This window comes from Balaenoptera musculus, chromosome 14 (assembly GCF_009873245.2).
Source record: "Balaenoptera musculus isolate JJ_BM4_2016_0621 chromosome 14, mBalMus1.pri.v3, whole genome shotgun sequence".
NCBI lineage: Eukaryota > Metazoa > Chordata > Mammalia > Artiodactyla > Balaenopteridae > Balaenoptera > Balaenoptera musculus.
This window is the reverse complement of record NC_045798.1, coordinates 31,785,027-31,807,989: the sequence shown is the minus strand read 5'-3', so window position 1 is coordinate 31,807,989 and position 22,963 is coordinate 31,785,027. Positions and strand designations below refer to the sequence as shown.

Below are 22,963 nucleotides of genomic sequence, written 5' to 3'. Positions count from 1 at the left end.
GGCTGGGATGTCTCCTTAGGAGTCAAGAGCAAAATCCAGAAGAGAAATAAACCAGGTCCATGGCAGTGGGAAAGGAGATGAAGAAAGTAAAGCGTTTTTTGCATTTTTAGACATTGGGCAGGGAGGTAAACTGACCTAATGTCAGGTGACTGTTCTTCAACCTGAGGACAGAGTAAATAAATATCCTTTGTAATATATTTCTTTTTTATGTGCTGAGGGTCAAAATGTCCTTTCTGGACAACCAAATTCATTTCCTTGCTCTGAATTTGATTAAGTACATGCCACATTCTAGGCACCAAGGATACAGAGAGGGAAAAGGGGCAGCTTTTCTCTGCAGGAACATGGACTCCTGCCTTTGTTTAAGCCTATACATTCAAAAACATTCCACTCACGTACACAGATGGCACATGGTCAACGTTCTCTTTTAAAACTCCCCCTCTGGGGCTTCCCTGGTGGCGCAGTTGTTAAAAGTCCGCCTGCCAATGCAGGGGACACGGATTCGAGCCCTGGTCCGGGAGGATCCCACGTGCTGCAGAGCAGCTAAGCCCGTGCGTGTACCACAACTACTGAGCCCACAAGCCACAAGTACTGAAGCCCGCGTGCCTAGAGCCCGTGCTCTGCAACAAGAGAAGCCACTGCAATGAGAAGCCTGTGCACCGCAACGAAGAGTAGCCCCCACTCAACGCAACCAGAGAAAAACCCGCGCGCAGCAACGAAGACCCAATGCAGCCAAAAATAAAAATAAATAAATTTACTTAAAAAAAAAAAAAAAACTTCTGTGTTTTAAGACTTTCGTTCAGGAAAGACTTATCAGGTGACCACTAGGTTACAGACATCGGGTTAACGCTTACAAGTCACAAGTGGGTGAGAAATAGTACTTCCTCTTGGGAAGCTCCAGACCAGCCGTGGCACCTGCTGGTCCGTCCTCGGTTAGATAAGTGCCCTTTGCCCTTTATCACAGTCCTTCTTTTCTACCCTGCCGATCATGTGTGTTCCTTTTCTTTGATTCCCTTTCAGCCTTGACCAGCGCACTGTGCACTGGAAGGATCGCATGCATGTCACTCCTCTGGTCCAGTTCAGAACCACAGTGATCCGGCCTCTCTTGCCTGGACTTAGGCCTGGGGCGTCCTTAGCCCTCATCTATTTGTCTTATTTTTCTTGCAGGATTTTAACTTCCTTATGGCATTGTTCTGCACTTTATCTTCATTCTTTTGTTAGGCTCTCCTCTTTACAACTGGTCATGATGATTTAAGCTGGAGTCTTGTCCTCCAGAATGTCAGCCGTAACCACCCGAGTGATTACTGTGTTCCTGGGGGAAGTGGAGATGCAGTGAATCCCCTGGGCTTCAGGGTCACACCGGGATCCCGAGGGTAGCGCCCACCCCACCCCCCCAATCCCCACTCTCACGTCCCTTCTCACTGGCTTGCGACAATCTCCTCTTCCTGACTGCTTCTGCTGCCTCGGTTTCCCCATTTGTAAAATGGCATTAATTATACCTCATGGTGTGATGTTAAAGGTTACGGAAGATACCCGGCTCACAGAGTAGGTCTTCACGAAGATCAGCCTTCTTCCTTTCCGGCTAACTTAGTAGCACCTGGGCAGTTGATCAGCATACTTTAAATTCCTTTACAATTAAGAACACTCTCCAACCCCTACTAGCTCTGGGTGATCATATAACCAGGGTTTGATTCCACCAGGTTTGCCTTTTCATTGTGTCAAAGGATCTTTTAAAATAGTGCAATGAAGGACATTGGCTAAATGATAAAGTAAGATATTAACATATTAGGAGGTATTTTATAAACAACCACCCAATTAAGTATTTTTCCCATTTTGCCATAGTCTGTGAAAACCTTCCTCAGAGATATTTAGGACCAGTGGTTCTCCGGTTGGATTTTTCCTCATGTCGTGTAGAGCATCACCTAGGGCGGAACATACAGATTCCTGGGTCCGACCTCAGACCTTCCATCCGGAGTCCCTGGGAAACCCAGCCATCTGCATATTCAAAAGCTCTTGGAATGATTCTTAAAGTCTCTGTAATTAGAGAACTTCTGTTCTAAAATATATTAACAGAATGATACAACTAATGTAAGCCTTATTTCTTAAATAACTTCATTGTTTGAGGAAAACTATATGCTTAGTAAATGAGAGTCAGGGGATGATGTGACCCCACTCTCTGCTGAGACCCCAGGAATCCTCAGTACGTCTCTAAGGGTCACTTTTTGTGTGTGTGGCTCATTGGCCTGTAAAAAGACATGTCACACTTCTGCAGGCAGTTTGCTACACCCTATACACTTTTTGAACCTCAGAAATACGGATTTTTCTAGCAAGGACATAGAATTTATTAGGTACACTTAACTTTTTGATAAGAGAGTGAATGACCAATTTCAAGCAGCAGAAAAAGCTGCAAGGGTCTTTAGCAAACAGTTACTGCTTTGTGCAGGATGCTGTGTGATCCTTTCTCCCACATAAGTGATTTTTAAGAGCTAAACGTAAGCGTGACCCAAGACACAAAGTATGGAAAAAATGTCAGGGACAGTTGATTTTTATTTTAATGCCTTCAAAGTTTAGTTTCAAACAAGCTGTTGGAAATGTCCACTCTTAACTGATAACATCCTCCAAATCACCCACTCACATTTCCTTTATTGATTATTCAGTTCATATGAAAGGCGAACACAGTTGATGCCTTCTTATTGATAAGCTGTTCACTCATTTTATTACTTGACGGTGATTTGAGAAATGCAGATGGAAAAAATAAAGCCATTTCATCAGACCAGTAACGGCACTAATAATTCTCTGGAAACTTCCAGAAAGTAAGTTATAAGGGTTTTATCATCTTACCCACAGGCTGTAGGCCCCATCAATAAATGAGAGCAGTAACTGTCATGAAATTAGAACAAAAATTAAAAAGTAGATTAATTTTTTAGAGATGGTATATATCAAACAATCTAGCATCTCAGTTTTATATGAAAAATTATGTTTCTGATTATTACTTGTACGTCATACATGCCCTGCATGCCCTACGGTGGAAATGAGGTACAAAGGAAGAATGATAAATTCAAAAGCATAATCAGGTTACAAATAATACATAAAGTGTGAATGGAGATTATTCCAGGGGTACTGACTGACTTTGCATTCCCAGAAAGAGAAACAATGATATACAATTTAAATGAAAAATCTTGGAGATGTTTCGTGATTATATATAATGTTAAGGTTCAGCTGGAAAAACCAAACAGAGATGGCAAGGAATTCTGATTTTCTGAGCCGCAAGACATGAAAGAACTGACAATAATCTTTAAAACCAGGGTGTTGCTATTTTTAAGACAAAGAAAAGACCTCTGCAAAAGGTGAAAAATAACTATGAAAATTATTTGAAATAGATTCTCCATTCCATAAAGTCATAAAAATGCTAGTCCAAAGTGGCTGAGGCTTCCCTGATGGATACTTTAGAATATCTTTGGGGACCAGTGCTCTTTTTTGTTTGTTTGTTTTAAATTGGCTTACCAGAGCAAGGCTTTTTTTTTTTTTTTAATGAATTGACATGTTTTTATTTATTTATTTATTTTTGGCTGTGTTGGGTCTTCGTTTCTGTGCGAGGGCTTTCTCTAGTTGCGGCAAGCGGGGGCCACTCTTCATCGCAGTGCGCGGGCCTCTCACTATCGCGGCCTCTCTTGTTGCGGAGCACAGGCTCCAGACACGCAGGCTCAGTAGTTGTGGCTCACGGGCCCAGTTGCTCCGTGGCATGTGGGATCTTCCCAGACCAGGGCTCGAACCCGTGTCCCCTGCATTGGCAGGCAGATTCTCAACCACTGCGCCACCAGGGAAGCCCCGACCAGTGCTCTTTGAAACACACTCGGAGAAACAATATTCTTACGTGTTTCCACAGCTTCCATTTTGTTTTTTCTCATAAGGTTTCTCAACCTCCTGTTTCTCTTTTCAGCAACTTCCCATGGTTGCTGTCCCCCGACTCTTTTCTCTCTTTCCCCCTCAAATACCAGAAGTGGAATTTCGGTATTTGGTTTTGCATGTTGTGAGAATGAAGTATTTTGTTGTTTGAATTCAGTGCAAACGTTGAACCCAAACACCAGTTCCCCCATCAGGAAGCGGGCCAGGTATTTCCCTGAGTGGCACCGACATCCACCCAGTCAGTGCCTGGCGCTCTTAGACCGGAGGGCACTGTGTGCGGCCAGTGGGGTGCCTGCCGTTGAGTCCCTGCATCCTTGCGGTTCCCATCACCCACTTGGGCCAGACATTGGAGGCCCCTGGCCTGGGTGAGGCAGTAGCCTTCATTGCTCTCCAAAGGGAACGTCCTTCTTTCCTCCAGTTGGGTTTTGAAGCTCACCCGTGGCACCTCTCGTGGCCTCTTGCATCAGGCACGGAAGGCTGAGGTGTCACTCGTCTTGCTCATCTCGAGTCCCCTGCAGAGCCTCTTTACAGGACCTGGAGCATAAAAGGAGCTGTTTATTTGAAGACTGTGAAAACCAAGATCGGCCGCGTCACAGGGATGGGCATAGGGTGGCTCGGGCAAGCATCCCTTCCCTGTGTCCATCCCAGCGATGCTCCCGCCTCTGACGGGCTCACTCTCAGTGTCCATCCCACCTGCTCACTGGGATGGAACTCGGAGCAGAGCCCCTCTCTGCCTTTTCTCCTCCTCCTCCTCCCCTTCTTCATCTGGTTGTGAGGAGGGAGGAAGGGGCCCAGCTCTGTGCTCCTGGATAAACCTGCAACCCCACCTAACCCACCCATGTCCGTCACCGTCCGCCTTGAGATCGTCAGGATTCATCTCATGAGGCCCTTTTTCTCCAGGAGCCCGGCTGTCCACCTCCCCCTTCTTCCCCTAGACCTTCGCCCCCTTACCTCTCTGTACAACTCTCTCCAGGCCCATCCCTTCCGGCCCCTTCAAGGTCACTGCTCCAGCAGCCATCTCCTTTCCCTCCTGCGTCATCAACCTTTCCCTCTCTCGGGGACCGTACGCATCACCGTTCAGAATGCCCTGATTTCTCGCATCTTAAGGAAGAGAGCGTCCCTGGATCCCCACACCCGCCCTGGCTCCGTAGTGATGCTCCCTTTCTGCCTGTATCACACTGACTCCCTCCTCCTCCTCGCCGATTTCCCTCCTGCCCCCTCCCTCAATCTGCCATTCCTTTTTGTCTCCATTACTGGTCCCTCCTCGTGACGCACCGTCTCTCTTCACCTCCCAGGTGCCCTCCTGAGTCTCGTGGCTTTAAAGACCATCGTTTTGCTGGCAGCCCCCCAAATGTTCACCCCACGTCTAGACCTCTCCCCTTTATGCCCCACAGCCTACTTGAGATACTAGACACCCAAAGGGGATCTCAAAACTAACTTGTCCAAAACCAAATTCCTGATTTCCCCACTTACCCTTGCACACCTGCCCCTCCAAGTCCTCTGCATCCCAGGACATGGTAACCCCATCTTTCCAGTCACTCCTGCCAGAAACCTGGATGTTGTATCAACACACCCTCCATCCAGTTCATGGACAGATACTGATGGCTGGACCGTCAAAATAGATCTCAAGTGTGACCATGTCTCACAACCTCCACTGCCATCTTATTCCAGACCATCCTAATCTCTTGTGTGGATTATCGCAATAACCTCGTAACTGACATACCTGTTTTCACTACTGACCCCCAACGGTCTGTTCTAAACACTGCCACCAGTGACCCTGGTGATCCTGCGTGATCCTGTTGAAAGCTAAGCCAGGTCACATCCCTCCTCCACTCTGAATCCCTCCGTGGCTCCCATCCCATGCAAAGGAAAAGCAAAGTCCTTCCAGATTCTCTTGAGGTGCCCCCAAGTCTGTCATTGTGCCCCCCACTTTCCCCGGCATATCCACTCCAGTCACACCTCAGTGTTTCACAGTCTCGTCTTGTAGCTTTAAACTTTTTCTTCCTGCTGTCCTCCCTGGGTGTCAGCATATCTCACACCCCTTCCTCTTTCTGGTCTCTGTTCACATGTTATTTCTCAGTAAGTCTTCTCTGATAGCCCATCTCAGAGCTCAGCAGCAGCCGCCCTGCCCTGCCATCCCCACCCCACACGGGTTCCTCTGTAGCACGAGCACCGATTGACAACCTGCACAGTATCGTTTACCTCTGGGTCTGTGTCCCACAGGAATCTAATTTCCACAAGGAGAGAGGCTTTTGTTTTACCCACGTGCTCGCTGCTGTGTTTCTAGAACAGTGCACGGCACATCGTTGGATGTGCAATAAACTCTTGATGTATAAATGGAGAATATTACTGATTTCCCCCACAGTCAAGGGCAGCCAGCCCTAGTCACCATCGTGCAGAGGTTCTGGGTAGCCACGCCCCCTCCCTTCCCTGTAGAAAGGCTCTCCGTTTGCTCAGGAGAGGAAGACCTGGCCCTGGGGCTCAGCCACTCCAGGCAGCGGTGATGTCTCCGTGTCCTTCTGGGCTGGTGTCCGTGGGTCTTCGGGGGAAATTTATGCAGCCTGTTCAGTGGCCAGAACTGGGCCCAGACCCTCGAGCCAGTGGCTGAGTACATCCAGTTCTCAGCCTGAGAGCTGCTGTTACTGAATTTAACGTCCAACACTGGACCAAGACGGACTGTTTCCTGCCAGGTTAAAAACCAGCCAAACACTGCATTGGCTAATCGCTCCCTTTCTTTTGAGAGTTTTCACGTTAGACATTATATCTGAAACCTTAAATAATGCAGGTTCACTGGAATACCATCCTTTTTTAAAAAAAAAAAAAACTTCTTTTGGTCATCGAAACAAAACAACATGCCCGGAGCTGTCACTGGGAGTCAGCAGCGTGGGCATCTGTGGAGATGATGTTCATTCTCCTTCCCCCTGAAATATTTAGCTTATTTATCATTTTAATGAATACGTCCAAGCCTAGATAATGCCCACTGTGAAATGCATACATTTGAATTTATTCTCTTTAAAAGGAGCTACATGTGCAGTAACCTCTAAGCAGGATGCACAGTAGAAGAGAATAAAAGCACCTTTCCATGAAGAATTAGAATTTATACCAAGAAAAAAAGAATAAAAGTTTATACCATTAGAAACCCGGCAAGAAAATAACAAAACAGAGGGGGAAATATTATAACAACTCTTTTGCCAAGCAGTTTGTAAATTATACTCTTACGTTCATAGATTTGGGTAAAGGGGGAAAAAAAACAAGCTATCAGTTGCAACCACATTCTGTCACAAATTATCCTCTGTCTGAGGCTGACTGACAGCTCACAAGCACATGTTTCCAAAGCAAGAAACGGGGAGAGAAGAGCATCCTGTGGGGGAAGGACGGAAGGATGTCCATCTCAGGCCGGGATGGAGGGCAGAGCACACGGAGAAGGCAGGGATGGTGTGTCCCTGAGGGAACCTGCAGTGAATGACACACCTTCGCGAGATTATCCCGGGGTCGTGACTCATTTCAGCCCAACTTGTGTTTCCCCAGAGTAGTCCTAAACCCAGACACCTGAACTGGGTTTTTCCCCAGAGTAGTCCTAAACCCAGACACCTGAACCAACCCAGGCCCCACCACGGTGAGCTGGTGGCCGTACCTTTCAGGTAAAGGGGGGGTCGCGCACAGACCTGCAGGGCAGCCCTCCTCACGTTTTTTCAGTTGCTCCCCCATTTTGCACGATTGCTGCCATGGTTACCTTGCAACTGTGTCCCACAGAGGTTGAACATTTCATTTTCTTGACCTGCAACGTGAAATGAGTTAAAAGTAGGTGCTAAAGAATGATGATCCTGACCTTCACTGGCTGCATAACAATGTGCTTGCCTGCTTCCTGCAGGGAATGAGGGGCTGCAGGGCTGATCTCTTTCCCTGACCCAAGGATGGGTAGGGTCACTCCTCACTTCTCACAGAGCTTAGGGAAAAGGCTAAAGCACAACGTAACTAGTCGTTTAGGTAACAGGAGCAAACGTGTGACCATTAACAGGACGCTCTTCTCTTATGGAGTGTTTTACAGTGTATGAGTTGAATCCTTGTAATTTTTTAAATTTAAATTTTTAAGCCAAATCCAGTTTTTCTAAATAATTTCTTCCCCAAGTGTTGTATTTACTGGAATAACTTAGTTACAAAAAACTTAGAGAATCATTTATTTAGAAAATGTATCTGGAGAACTTGCATTCTATCCCTAGTGAGATAAATGGAATGGTCCCCAATGTGCCAGCATTTGGAAGAATAAAACCAATTATATTTTATTTTTTTAAGTTAAGTTTTCAAATTGGATTAAAAAAAAAATCAAAATTGAAAACCATTGGACTTTTTGTCAGTTTTGTGAATTTGAAATATGTTATTTTTACAAGAATGGCTTTTTTCATCTTTTATTCATCTTTTAAAACATACACAATGTTTAAATTTTTCTTAGCAGTTTATTCAAAGTAACAATATCCTCCAAATCTACCACTTGGCTGTATGTTCCAGTGGCCTAGTGGAGTGGTATACTTCAGATGTTATTACAATAAAAAACAGTAAATATTTTCAAGGTTCATTTGGACAACTGTTTGAGGGATATTCTTTCAAACAAAATAGCAGGACATCCTCCTGAAGTGGTCAGAAATAAGAATGGCCTGTAAAGGGTCATTATATCCGGAAGGGTTTGTATTTAATAAGGTGTGATTTTTCACATCACCACTGCTCTCCTTGCAACCGTCGCTTTGATTGGAAAGTACCCGTGGGGTGGAAACTCAGGTGATCGTGGCCCTCCGTCTCCTGCCTTGTGTTTCTCCCCTGATCTTGACCAGCTCCGTCTGTCTGATGGCCACGGCCATGTTCAGGGTGCAGAGTCGCATATAAAATCTTAATATGAATAACTTTTGAAAGAAACATTTATATGTTCCAGTGGAAACAGATGGAAAGTTGCAGCTTGACACCCTGCTTCTCTGTGATGACTCATCTTAGACTAAGCCCTGCCTGGAGTGCACAGGAGACAGTGATGGTTAAGTTTTTCAGGAGTCAGATGAAGCATGAATGCAAAACCCAGTGGAAGAGTAGAAAGGGCTGGTACCATAGTCAGTGTTGATTTCATTTTTACCAACAAAAGCAAGAAGCAAATTCTAACATGAGAAATTTGGACATAAAATTCCTACTTTCCCAATGACCTGTCTCCCTAGGGAGGGAACGTGATGGCTCAGATGCCAAGGACTGTCGTGTTCTGATTAAAAAGGGAGAAGCCCTTCCAAAGTGGATTCTGTTTAGTGAATTGAACATTACAGTCCTAATATTTTTCATCCTGAACTCATTTAGCAGAGGAAATGGATATTTCATCAGACACAGATTTGACATTCCATCACATTATACTGTAAACAGGACAGATAGTGTTTTGAAAATGGGAAAGCAGGAGAGCTAAGACAGTGGCCAATGGAAGGCCCTGGTTATCTCCTTTAAACAGATACGAAATGTGGGTGCCAGTAGTGTGATCATCGGCTGCTTCCCACGTTGTGAATAAATTGCTTAGAAGGAGTCTTTTGCCTACCAGATGTGACCTAGATTTAGATTTTCAAAGGCAGGGGGGAAAAGAATCTCTATTGTGTTAAAAAACAATTGCTGGTAAAATGCACAGTAAGTGAGCTTATCTCTCTTCTCCAGGTGTTTGGGCTAATATTGTTATGGAATTACTGCTTCATTTATGAAAAATAATTGGGGGAAATGTTCCAGCAAATCAACTTTGGATAAAGGCTGAGGATGTCTATTGTGTTGTTAGCAAGTTTCTAAAAGGCAGAAAGATCAGGGAGCCCATAGAGATAATAAAAATATTTTAAAAACTGTGTTTGAGAAGAGTCTCTTATAAAAGGGTCAGGTGTGGGTGTGCTTTCCAACTTGTGTTGGGATTTAGTGAAATATGGAAGAACAATGCGAACAATTACATTCCTTTCAGCGCCTGTGAAAGCCGTTGAAAAAAATCAAAGCTCGTCTGTCTGCTAGCTCTGATCAGTCTTATGACTCTGTTAAATGCAGCAAAATTTTAAAAAGCTAACATTTTTATTCTCCCTTACCCACCGTGTCTTCTTTCTCGTTTCCTCTCCCCTTCAGGAGCTGCCACTCCAAAACCAGTCCCAGAACCCGAGAAACAAACAGACCACACAGTCAAGATCGCAGGAGTCATCGCTGGCATCTTGCTGTTCGTGATTATATTTCTTGGAGTTGTGTTGGTCATGAAGAAAAGGTGAGCTCCTGGCCGTTGCCACCCATATGCTCCTGGCCCGCTGTTTGCCAAGAGGCTTCTTGTGTGTGAAAATATTCAGTTACTCATTTGGCTTTGATGACCAAGATACATCTGTGGCTCTGGTTGTTCCTATTTTGCATCATAAAGCATTCAAGGTTATGGGACAAAATTTAGAGTACGTGGCTATGATTTTGTGTAAATATGCAGTTTCTCACGCCGGGTCAACATAGGGATCATGTGTCTTCCCACGAGTTGGTACATAAAACTTGGCAGAATCAGTAAAATCATTTATTCACCAGGAAATGTTTAGTATTTACTACCAACAGACTAGGTCTTGAGGATATGAGAAAAAAGACTTTTCCTTCTCGTTATCTTGAAGATTATGGCGATGACAGAATTTATTGGGCCCATGTTATGTGCAGGCACCATGTTAATATCCCATGAGAAAGGGACTCTCAGAAAGCAGCTGGACAGCAACGCAGGGCATGGACACATAAGGACAAGAATGGTAGCATGTTGGATGTTATGTTGCCCTGTTTGTTTGGCCAGGGGTGGTCAGAGGAGGAGAAAAACAGATAAATAAGCAATCTTCACCTCTAATACGTGAAAAATAGGCAGTGTCTTTTGTCTTGTGGAAATGAGTGAAAACTTGCTTAATAATACAATGTTCAGTTTATATAGGAATGATCAACATAAAATATAGACAGCAAGAAGTGAAAAGACAGATTGTCCCTTTTTTTAAAAATTAATTAATTAATTAATTTTTTTTTTTTAAATTTATTTATGGCTGTGTTGGGTCTTCGTTTCTGTGCGAGGGCTTTCTCTAGTTGCGGCAAGTGGGGGCCACTCTTCATCGTGGTGCGCGGGCCTCTCATTATCGCGGCCTCTCTTGTTGCGGAGCACAGGCTCCAGATGCGCAGGCTCAGTAATTGTGGCTCATGGGCCTAGTTGCTCTGCGGCATGTGGGATCTTCCCAGACCAGGGCTCGAACCCGTGTCCCCTGCATTGGCAAGCAGATTCTCAACCACTGCGCCACCAGGGAAGCCCCAGATTGTCCCTTTTTTATGTAGTTTAAAAACAATTATAAACAACAGGGTCCTATGTCTAACATAGGGAACTGTATTCAGTATCCTATGATAAACCATAATGGAAAAGAATATGAGAAAGAATATGTATATATATGTATAATTGAATCACTGTGCTGTACACCTGAAACTAACACAACATTGTACATCAACTAGACTTCAAGTTAAAGAAAAGATTTTTTAAAATTATGGAGTGTGAGTAAGGTTACGGATGATAGGAGGTGAGGACAGAGGGGTTGGCAAAACCAGGTCTTGGAGGTCTTGTCTGGTCATCTAAGGAGCTGGACCTGGTCGCAAAATCCACTGGTGGCATTTAAGCAGGTAGTAATGTGATGTGCTTTTGCTCTTAGAAAGATCACTCTGATGTTAGGGTTGAGGCCAGCAAGGAGAGAAAAAGGCTGGAGTTAGGAAGACCAGCAACTTCAGAAACATAAGGAGCTACGTTGTAGTAGCCGTTTGGAGGCCGATCTGAGGGAGATGGAGCAAAATAGAAAGAACCTCATTGCTGCCGTGGCAGTTGGTGGGGGTATTGCCACTCCCCAAATGTGGAATGTGTAGGAGGTGGGACATGTGGGGCATGAAGACGGGGAGCTCAGCTCTGCACTTTCTAAGTTCACTCTTCCTGTAATGTGGAGTAGACATGACCACTGAGCAGTCAGATATGCTGGTGTGGACCAGGAAGAGTAGTTTCCACAGTCAGAGTCATCCATCCACGTACGTCCGGCTGAAGCTGGGGCTGGGACGAGGGCACTTAGAGCTACTGTCGAGTCAGAAGGAGGTCAGGGATGAAGGTAAACCCTTGGGTCACGGCGATATTTAAGGGGGGAGTTAATATCCAAATGTGTATACATACATATACATCTTTCCTTTCTTCTTCCTTCGTTTTCTGGTGACTGGTCTAGTTAGGCCTTAGGACAAACAGCTGCTCTGTCCCAGCTCATATGTGACTAATTGGTCCCCATCATTTCAGCTCCTCCTCCCCACTTGTCATCCATCCTCTCTTCCTTTCTCTTTGCTCACACATCGTTTAATTTCTCTCCATTTTTTAGATCTTTTTTCTTGTGTTGAGAACTTTCATGATCTACTCTCCTAGCTACTTTCAAAAATAGAGCACTATAGTGTGGTGTATATGTAGTGTTTCTAGTATAGTGATATTAACTATAGACACTGAGCTGTACATCCCATCCCCAGGACTTGTTTATCTTATAACAGGGAGCCTCCTCCTCCTTTTTCATTTCTCGTCTCTCTAGCTTTCTTTTCTTTACCCTTCTCTGCTTCTCTAGCTGTCAGTCTCTTTATTTCTTTCTCCCTTCACATCTCTATCTTTTTTCTTCCTTCTTCTTCTCCATCACCTCTCATACACTTTTTCCTGGGTGTGCTTTTTCTCTCCCCACCTCGGTGTTTATGTGGAAAGCTTAGCTTTAGTACCAGTGGTTGGTACTTTTTTTTTTTTTAATATGATCCAGTATAAATTCTAAGCAGCACTAGGCCCTTGTACACCTGGATATTCAAACTAAACATTTTGGAGAGTTGATTTTTAGTTGTGGGAATTTGTTGGATTTTTATGTCATCTGGCAAGTTCTCTGTGAGGAATAGCCTGAAACTACAAATCCAGTTGCCCTCGTGACCTTAGCTAAATGTTAATTCATCCTCCAAGGGTCTGTTTCTGCAGGAGTAATTCATTATTCTACCTTGGACTCTCAGGCAGTCATAGAGGTTGTGTTATAAATTATGCATTTGAAGAAATTGCCTATGGTAACATATGGCCTTGATACAACTTTAGACTAAATTCCAGTAACTCATATCAAATTTACATGATTATTTACTAGATAATAACCTTAAAAGGGTTATTTTCACAGCATGTGCCGCTTGTGTATTTGCTTTTTCTGAAATATAGAATATGCTCCCTTGTAAGGCAAATTTGCCAATATACTATGCCTCTAAGTACAAAACTTGTAAGATTTTGACCTGAAGAGTCATGTGGTCCAAACTGTCCTATTTAATAGAAATTCCAAAAACTTCTAATTGTTCAGGGTTTTCTCCCAAAATTTGAGTCTAAATTTTAAAAGTTGTATTTTTAAACAGAACCATTAAAATATGATAGTAATCGTGAATAAGTGGCTGGAGAGTTATTGATACATAACAAGCTACAGTGTTTGGTTAGCAACAGGGAGTTTAGATTTGGAATTCCTAGACCTGTGTTTTAACTAATTTTGTGATTCTGACCTTCTCCGGGCCTTAGTTCCTTCATCTTTAAGTTGAGCAAATTGCACTCCCCTATCTCTGAAGTGTCCCCCCAAACTCTCCGGTTTTCTGTTAGGCGGCAGCCACTGGTGACACGACTACGCAGTTGCTGTCCTGCAAGTGCAGTGGGGGCTCCTTACTCTGTCTCATGCTGTAAACATACACAGTTGCTTCTCCAAAGCTTGCTTTGTGCAGCAGATTCAGGTCTCCGCGTGTTGGCCGGTGAGGGGTTCATCTTTTAGCCACGCGTTTACCATTGTCACACAGGAGGCACTCAGTTCAAAGGCGAGCAGTGGGGAGATGTAATGAGAGAAGGAGGGTGAACAGGAAAGAGCTGGCTTTCAGTGTAGTGCTAGTCGTGTTTGCTTGTTCGAGCCTGTGCTAATCAAACTTGCAGGCCCACCCCTGCCCGGGCTAGACTCTGGGTCGCCAATGCGAGCACATGCCATTGGTCATAAGGACATCCTGGGCCCAAGAGAAAGTGTGGGTGAAGCAAATGCATCCGTAGTTCTGGAATTACAATTGGAAGTCTGTCCTGCCGGGGAAAAGTCAGTAGTGACCGTCTGGGTGGGTCAGCGTGCCAAGCCACGTGGGCCTGAGCTCTTTGGAGGAGGGACAGCAAATTTCACCAGGAGACATTGCCAGTTATTAGCTTAACTAAGATCGTGTGGACTTCTGAAGGCTCAGCCTTCTCTAAAAATTAGTTGCTGGAATAGAACCTGTAAAATCTGTTCAACTCATACTAACTCATGGAATCCTTTCACACCTAGGCCATAATGACTGAAAACTGAGATGACCTTCAGTTTTATTTGGCTATAATGTTTTACAAACCTATCACAAATTAGACTAGTTGTTACCTATTTGTGAATATTAATACATTTGAGCCTTGCCTAGACTAATGCAATACAAAACCTGCTTTTCCTTAAAACCTTTTACAAAACCTTTCCATGTATTTGTATCTTATTCTTTAAGGAAGCAATTTCTTATTACTTTCCCCTTCCCAGAAGTATGTGTTCTTCTGAGGGTGCAGTGTTTTGACGCAGCAAATGTTAAGAAAGGGTGTTGGGGGCTTCCCTGGTGGCGCAGTGGTTGAGAATCTGCCTGCTAATGCAGGGGACACGGGTTCGAGCCCTGGTCTGGGAGGATCCCACATGCCGCGGAGCAGCTGGGCCCGTGAGCCACAACTACTGAGCCTGCGCGTCTGGAGCCTGTGCCCCGCAACGGGAAGGGGCCGTGATAGTGAAAGGCCCGCGCACCGCGATGAAGAGCGGTTCCCGCACTGCGATGAAGAGTGGCCCCCACTTGCCGCAGCTAGAGAAAGCCCTCGCGCGAACCGAAGACCCAGCATAGCCAAAAATAATAAATAAATAAATAAAAATAATAGTAGCTATAAACAAAAAATTAAAAAAAAAAAAAAAAAAAAGAAAGGGTGTTGAGATGAATAGCTATGAAATAAAAGTTTCATGCAGAGTCACGTGACAACACACTCTCAAAAGTAATATAAATTAAGTTGAGTAGCAGATACTTAGTTTTTATCATTTTCATCCCTGTATAATTAAATTTATTTGTATAAATGAAAATGCCTGCATTTTCAACATTTTTCATAAGGAATAATTTATCTCAATAACATGTTTGACAGAATTTAGTATACAAGCACCATCTATTTTACCCTGATTAATTATATTTACTATTGTTTCTAAAATTGCTATAGATCTTTTAGAAATTTGAGAACATTTGTATCAATTACAGTAATATTTCTGTCTCGGTCATTGTGGTAAATAGAAATTACAGAAGTTGTGACTAAATGGAAATCATTAAAGAGATACACATTCTTGCTCAAAATAACAAATGTTAGTTATTCTACTTCATGAACACCTGTTATAGGTAAATGGTACTATTTTCATCCTCCAGCACCATACCTCTATCTCCTTCCCATAAAGCTTTTTAACAGATGTACATTTTGCAAAAGCAGCCTATTATCATTGAATATTTAACACCTTTCTATTATATTTTAAAAACACTGGAACTACCAAGATAAAAAAGTTCAATAACATAGGAAGAGTATCTGAAAACATGAAACAAAAAAGATAAGGGAAAATGTCTGTTGAAAGCCCTCTTTTCAAAGAGACGCCTACAGCATGTGAGTGGAGGTAAGTCGACATTAACTGTTCCCCCACTAGAGCGGTTGACACTTGACTTAGGAAAATTTTTTCCACTACAGTTAAGTGTGAGTTACATGTGAAAAATGTCTTAAGTCTGGATGCTTTATTTGAAGTCCTATTTCAAAATCACATTTTCTGAAAGTGCATTGAGAAAGTCACACCTAGACATGTCTTTGTGGTTATTTAGAATATGTGTACTTGATATGTAGCCGTGTAAATAATAATCAGATGCTGAGACTTTTCTACTCTAGCACATGCTTTTGGCATATGTGAAACAGGATACACATGTTCACAAATAGGTCCGGAAATGCCCTCCTAATCAATCAATCAGCTAGTGTCCTTCAGTTTCCTAGATGATAATTGAGTGGGCTCCTTGTTCAGCGGTAAATTAAATTGACCTTTTTAAGGGCTCTTCTAACCTGGACTTCATATGGTTACTCTAATAGCTGCCATATTCTGACTATTTCTGGACTCAATCTAATGGTTTATTTAATTATGTTCTATTGGGGGCTCTCTGGGCCCTCTTTATAAAGAAGATTTTAAAAGGAAGGTGGGAAACATAGGCACCAGTTTTTTTAGTTTATAGGAGGAGAGTGTCAGAGAATGATAAGGGCAGCCAACAGGCTTTAGAATCTCACAGACCTGTGTTCACACCCCAGCTCCTACCTGATGGCAGCATGGATTTAGGGAAGTCACTTAACCTCTCTGAACTCAGTCTGCAAATGTGAAATGTGACGATAATGATGATGATGATGATAATGTGTACGGGGGAAGTCTGAAAATCAAGTACGGGCATAGCTGGTGCTTGATAAATGGTAGCCCAGAAGTTCGGAAAGCTATTTGAGGCCACGCGGGTATACGCGGCAGAGCCTGGGGTCAGTCCAGGGGTGTCTGAGTGTTACCACCCCACTGGTCACAGCAGTCAAGCTCAGAGGTGCCTCTCACTCTGTAAGCCTCAGCTGCTCTTGGTAACCAGTAGCTGGAAACACCAAATAGTCGTCGGCTTGTTGCTGTCTACTCTTGCTGGAAGTCTACAGATATTTCAAACTGCCAGCCTGTTTTAATCTCCATTTTGAGCTCTCACTGGAGAATAGCTACATGAAAGTGTTTTCCTCTTCCTCCTTTACAGAAGCGTTTTGTAAATCCTTTCGAATACATGTGTTCCGTGGCATTCTTGGAGCCGGTGGTTTACTTCTGATAATTTGCAGCAGCAGTGAGGATGCTGTGTCCTCGTCTGGTTTAGTGAGTGAGAGAACTTTGTTGAGTTTTTGTTGTTGTTGTTGTTTTTTAACATCTTTATTGGAGTATAATTGCTTTACAATGGTGTGTTAGTTTCTGCTTTATAACAAAGTGAATCAGTTATACACATACATATGTCCCCATATCTCTTCCCTCTTGCATCTCCCTCCCTCCCACCCTCCCTATCCCACCCCTCTATGTGGTCACAAAGCCCCGAGCTGATCTCCCTGTGCTATGCGGCTGCTTCCCAATAGTAAGCCTTCAGCAAGCGAGCTTCTCTCCTTCCTCCTCAGAGACAAACCCTAGATTCTGGGGGCTGTGGAGTGGGCAGCGGCCCCTCGAGACAGAGGCTGACACGGGCTCTGCTGAGCTGTGTGACCCTGGCACGTGGTTGGCTTTCCGTCCCCCAGCTTCCCCAGTAAAATGCCCCGAAGGCATCATAATAGGACTTTCCCATGAGTGTTAGGAGAAGGAAATGAGTTACGACCATTACATTGCTGGCCCCAGTGAATATTAACTACTTTGTCAGTACGCATGCTATGCTGCTTTGCCCGTGAGCTGTAGCTGAGGCTAGTCTCAGGTCCATTGCCCACCTTAAAGGCTTTGTTTCCACCCTCAGAGGCCGGCCGGGACCAGGAGCTGATTCTCCTTTGGAGGGGGTCCGCCTCTCCGTGCGGAGTCCACGTGGAGAGCATGGGTCTTAGTTGTGAAGGTGGCCGGGAGCACAGCCACCAGGAGTAGGACAGGTCGCAGGCCCCGCAGCCTGAAGCCAGGCCTGGGCAGAGATGCTAGAGCTGAGAGCGTGGAGGAAACGCTCTTGGGCCAGACTGGCCCAGCGGTATTCCTTGTGCAGAGGCCCCTGCTCCATCGGAGGGTTTTACTCCCTACACAGAAGGAAGCCAAGTGCTGGGGCACCGACACCACCTCCCTCGCAGACTTCCCGCTAAGCCCCAAGTTCATCTGAGTAAGCATGGCCTTGGCACTCAGCGCAGATTCTTTGGGTACCCGAACCTGTCAGACCCAGACCCGGGCTGGGGCCGGTGGTCTGCCTCCCGGCTCAGAACAGAGGACAGCATCAGTCTTTCCCAGGTCCTTAAGAGCATCCTGCGTCTATAGGGACGCCCCGAGCCTGCTCTAGCACCTCTCAAGGGGTGTGGACCCTCCTGCCACGTGACCAGCCCTGAGCCTGCGCACACTGAGCTGGGCTCTCCCCAGCCATCTCAGGGCGCAGCTGTCCTACTGATTCCTAGTGGAGTGACCTGTAGCTTTCCAGCACAGCTCGTTTGTATCCTGTGTCCGTTAGCACAGCTTATTAAAACGTGTTCTTTCACTGTATCATCCCTCTGAAGTTCAAGTCTGACGGTACCTATAAGGGGTTCAGAGGGGGTTACATATTTACCACTGAGATTGATTGTTCTCCGTAGCTGCTGTCCCCAGATGCTGTGTTGATGTCCCCAGCTCTGTCCCAGGCAGGCTCTTCATGTTGTAGAGGGCGTCTGTCTCATTCATGTTGACATGACCTCACGTTCTAGTTTGTAGGGTAGGAAATACCCAGGGCATGAAAACTGAGGATGTTTTACCTAGGATGATTGTTGAAACCTGTCGTCTTGGTCAGTGAATCCGAGAATTCAAACTTAATAGTATCACTTGTTCAGTTCTTTCTAGTTCTGTAGTAATGAGTAAAACAGTAATGAAAAATACTTAGACTATAGAAAATATATATATGTTAAAAAAAAAAAAGTAGGCCAATATCTAACCTGACTTCTTTGGGCAAAATTCATGGTCCCTCTTCTTCTAACATAAATCTAAATTTCTTTTTAACAAGGAAAGGAGTTATATCTGGAATCTTTAACTTAGGTTCCTTTATAGAAAGTTACATAAAATTAATTTTCAAAGAAGATAAAGAGGAGCTACTGTGTTAGTAGAGGAATGCTATTTTCTTTTTCTTTTTTTTGGCATATCTCAGCATTGTAAAATGTGATGCCGTGTTAAATAATATATTGACTAATAGGAAAGGCATGTTTTTGCCCAGTGTCCTCACAGACTGTGCCTTTCAAAGGGCATAATGCTTCACTGGAAGGAGTTTTTGTTCTTATTTTCATGTATACTGTTTTCCTCTTGGCACTGCTGTGGTGGAACTAAAGTCAAGCTATTTTTATGGGTTTTACAGCAACAAGTAAAAATTGACTCATTTATTAAATCCAACGTCCTTCTATTTGTTTGTAAAAACAACACAAAACCAAAAATTGGCCAAAATGTAGCCCAGGTTATCCTATCTACGAATGGCCTATTTTCTCTCTCCTGCACACGCAGGCACGAACACAGCTTTCTAAAGTTAATTATGTTCCTGAGATGACTCAGAGCACCAGTAGCCCGATAGCAGAATTCCAGGGTGGACCTGGGATGTGGTGCTTCCCTGACTCACCTCATCACAGCGCTCAGGCTGCACCTTCCATGCATTTAGCCTCCTGAATTATTCGGGTACCATCTGCCTCTTCTGTTAGATTCTAACATGTTACAGGCTGTGATGTGATCCTATCTAATTCTCTCTGACACCCGAACACAGTCTTTGCCCCTAGTAGGCATGAAGTATATTTAGTAATTAAAGACAAAAAGCACTCCTTTCATGCAAGCCCTTCAGTGCCACCCTGGACTTTGAATCGCTTTGGCTTTTTATTATTAGGGATATATAAGTTTTATAATATAAGATGCTTTATTAATTTTTCTGTACTGTAGGTTTTCTGGTGGACAGATTCCCTCTTTTGAATAGTATGATTTTTAAAGGTCTGAATAACAATTATTTACGTTTTTTATTTGATATATTAAAATCATTTAAATGAATAGGAATATATTTAAATTCAGATCTGGCTTAATTAAGAAAAAGAAAAATGGGCTCATATCTATCATTTACTTAAATTATCACTTATTTCCAAACCACCTTTGAAACATTTTTTATAATAGTGTACTGCCTTGAATATTTTTCACAAGCAACATCAATCGAGATAGAAATTATTATATTCAAAAAAAGAATAAGAGCCTCAGGATGAGGTTTTATCTACACAATGAGCATGTACCCTAAATAAATTAAAATATCCAGTTTTTCAGGTCTTCATTTCAGTGGGTTCACAATGGAAATGCTCAGACTTACGTCTTGGTAATTCATGTGGGTCTTCTCATCGCCAGCCCTTCATCTGCTAATAGCACTCCCACTGCATCCTTGCACAGCATTGTTCCTCCAAGTGTGCTTGATGAGAATTTATGGTAAACATTGGCTCACTGGCCTTATGTCAGAAGGAAAACATTAATAGAAACAAAATCAGGAAAAAGCCATTTCCTGAACAGCTTAATGTAAGTGTGGAGTTATCCGGAGCTATCAAAATGTCCTTCATCCCTTTCCCTGATTTAGCTAAAAGCCTGGGTTGTGGGTTTGGAGTCAGAAGTCAGTTGTGGAAGAATTGGCCGCTCTGCAAAGCAAATTGCTGCCTAATTCCTAGGAATGGTTCTTACCTTTACTAAAAGGGAAGGAGGAAAATCTCAGAAATACATTAAGATGGTGGGAACAAAGTGGGACATAGCATTAACTGAAACTCTTCACTCGGTAGCTGTCATCTGGGAGTGGTATTGTCCCCTTAGGGGACACTGGACATGAATGAGGGTGTCTGCACGGAGAATGGCTTAATTGTATACATCTGTCGGCTGTATAGTTTCATAGTTACAATTGCCAAGGTTTTTCTTTTATAATTTATCCAGGTAGGGTTGACTCAGAGTTCTGGTCTTAAAGTCACAGGAGGTCTAGATTAAGGTCTCAATCAGAACTGCCTACAAGGAGGCCCAGGAGGGCTGACCCGGGGCGGGGGGCCTGGTGAAGAGTGTGTCTGCAGAAGGTTGGGCTGCTCAGGCCCATTAGGTGTGCCACTATGTCACAGATATTACTGTCCCCTCCCACCCCTGGGGAAGTGAGAAATCTTGATTTCTTTTGTTAAATCTTCTGAATTTTTTTCACACTGGCAACTAACCAATTTTTAATGCTGTGTTGGCCAGATAAAATGGGTATCCAGTTGCCAATTGGTGATTCCTAATTCTATTTTAAGATAAACCAAGCAGGAGACATGAAAATAACCCCATTTTAAAATTCACTTACACGTTTCTGGCTGTAGATGATGCTTATGCCAGAAAAAGACAATAGACTCTTTCCTTGCCCACATCTTCAGTACCTGAGATGCCGTCAAATCGAATAAATGGTTCCTACTTGGAAATACAAGAAATTTAAGCTTCATTTATCTTGTCCGTGATGCCGACAGGTGGTTTGGATTGTGTGCCTCCAGTTTATGACAAGAGCCCATCCCATCTTTCCGCACTTAGAATTGCTGTTGACTTCTGTATCGCTCTGTAATCCAGGTCGGGAAACTTTGGAATCTAGAGGAGCCTCAGATTGTAACATCTGTTAGAGCGCTTTCACTCAGAAGATTAACATTAAATTTCTTAAATTCTATTTCTATTCTAATCATCTTCCTGGTCTTTCAGAACAGTTTCCCTAGCATGAGAGGGCCCTAGGCTGCCCCTGAAGTTGAATCCGGCCTCTGTACCCAACACCGAATTAAATCTTGGAGACAGAGTTTTGGGTGAAGTAGAAAAGAAAAGCTTTATTGCTTTGCCAGGCAAAGGGGGCCACAGCAGGCTAGTGCCCTCAAAACTGTGTGTCCCGGCTTGGAGGGGTAGTGAGGAGTTTTATAGTAACGGTTCAGAGAGGGCGTGCTCAGCTCGTGGACATGCTCCTGATTGGTTAGTGGGGAGACAGGAGTCAGCATCATCAACCTTCTGGTTCCAACCGGTCTGGGGTCTAGTGCTTGTGGACAGTACACCGTTAACTTCTCCCACCTGGTGGGGGTTCCAGTATCTGCAAAACAGCTCGGAGATATTGTGTATCCCTTGCTGGAAGCAGGACCGTGCCCCAAGGCTGCACTATTGTTTCCTGACTGCTCCTCCCTTGTCTCTGCATCCCCTCCCTTCCCTGATTAGCACCTGTTTGAACTGCCCCTCGGAACTCAAGGAAGGTCATGGGGGCTGAATAAAGCCTATTTCCTGTAATCAAGAAATGGGGGACACAGAAAGACTTTTGTGCCCAGGAGCTCCACAGGGTCCTGTTTGGTTTCACCCCTGACCATGCTTATCATGGTGGATGGGGTCTCGGGAGGGAAGCCGGCCCCCATCAGCCAGGCCCTCCTTCCTAAGGCAGCCTCCTGATGGACCGTGCCCAGCTGACCAAGTCAGAGCCCGGGGTGCTATGGGTTCTCCCGCTGCATAGCCCAGCCGAGGTAAGAGAGCCAGAAAACCTGGGGATCCTGTGAGAACAGGCTCCCTGCTAGCACTGTGGCTGTTGATTTCGTTATGCTGGGTTTGAGAAGCAGTAGGACTTATGTATCTGCCATCATCTGAGAATAAAACGGTAGTGTATTTCCCTGTATACCCTTTACCTCCCACCCCAATACACATACATCTTTACGGCCTGTCTTTAAGAAGGAGAATCCAAATTTAAATAATCTCCGGTGCCCTGAAGTTTTGGAGCTGAGCCAGTGTACAGTCCAAGACCCCACTTGGTCTTGAAATCAGACTGCAGTTATGAGACTCTTCTGCTGCTTTTGGCTGCGGCGAATCCTGGAGCCTTCACAGCACATCCAGAGACCTGACCCCGCAGCCCCGCCCCCTCTGCTCAGCGGGCATCTAGCACTTTCTGAGGAGCCCCCAGGAGCCTCAGAGCCACTCCACGGCCGTGCCACACTCGCTCTGGGGCCAGGAACACCCACTTGCATTCCCTGGCAGGAAATTGCTCAATGCCTGAGCTCTACGGCCTTCACTTCCAGAGCAATTTAATTTCCTACTGCCCTAATTGCTGTGCTGGTGCCTGGACTTAAATGGCCCATCCATTTGGATCTCCAAACAGCCTCTGACTCACCCAGAAACTCCTCCCTAAGTTCTAAAATGGCGATTTTTTTAACCTGGAACTTTGGGGTGCCAGCCTGATTCTGTAAACCTTGCGTAACTCTAGATCAAGTCTGGTTTATTGAACGCCCCTCACGTGGTGA

General features: G+C 44.4%; 1 protein-coding gene across 6 annotated transcripts in view; it reads left to right on the top strand.

Moving 5' to 3' along the window:
- The window catches only part of PTPRM (protein tyrosine phosphatase receptor type M), a 749,712-nt gene that overhangs the window by 502,829 nt on the left and 223,920 nt on the right, over positions 1-22,963 (top strand). For all 6 annotated transcript variants that reach the window (XM_036823982.1, XM_036823981.1, XM_036823980.1 and 3 more), the window contains exon 14: positions 10,018-10,150. In XM_036823982.1, the coding sequence (XP_036679877.1) occupies positions 10,018-10,150 (133 nt within the window). The remainder of the gene's footprint in view (positions 1-10,017; positions 10,151-22,963) is intronic.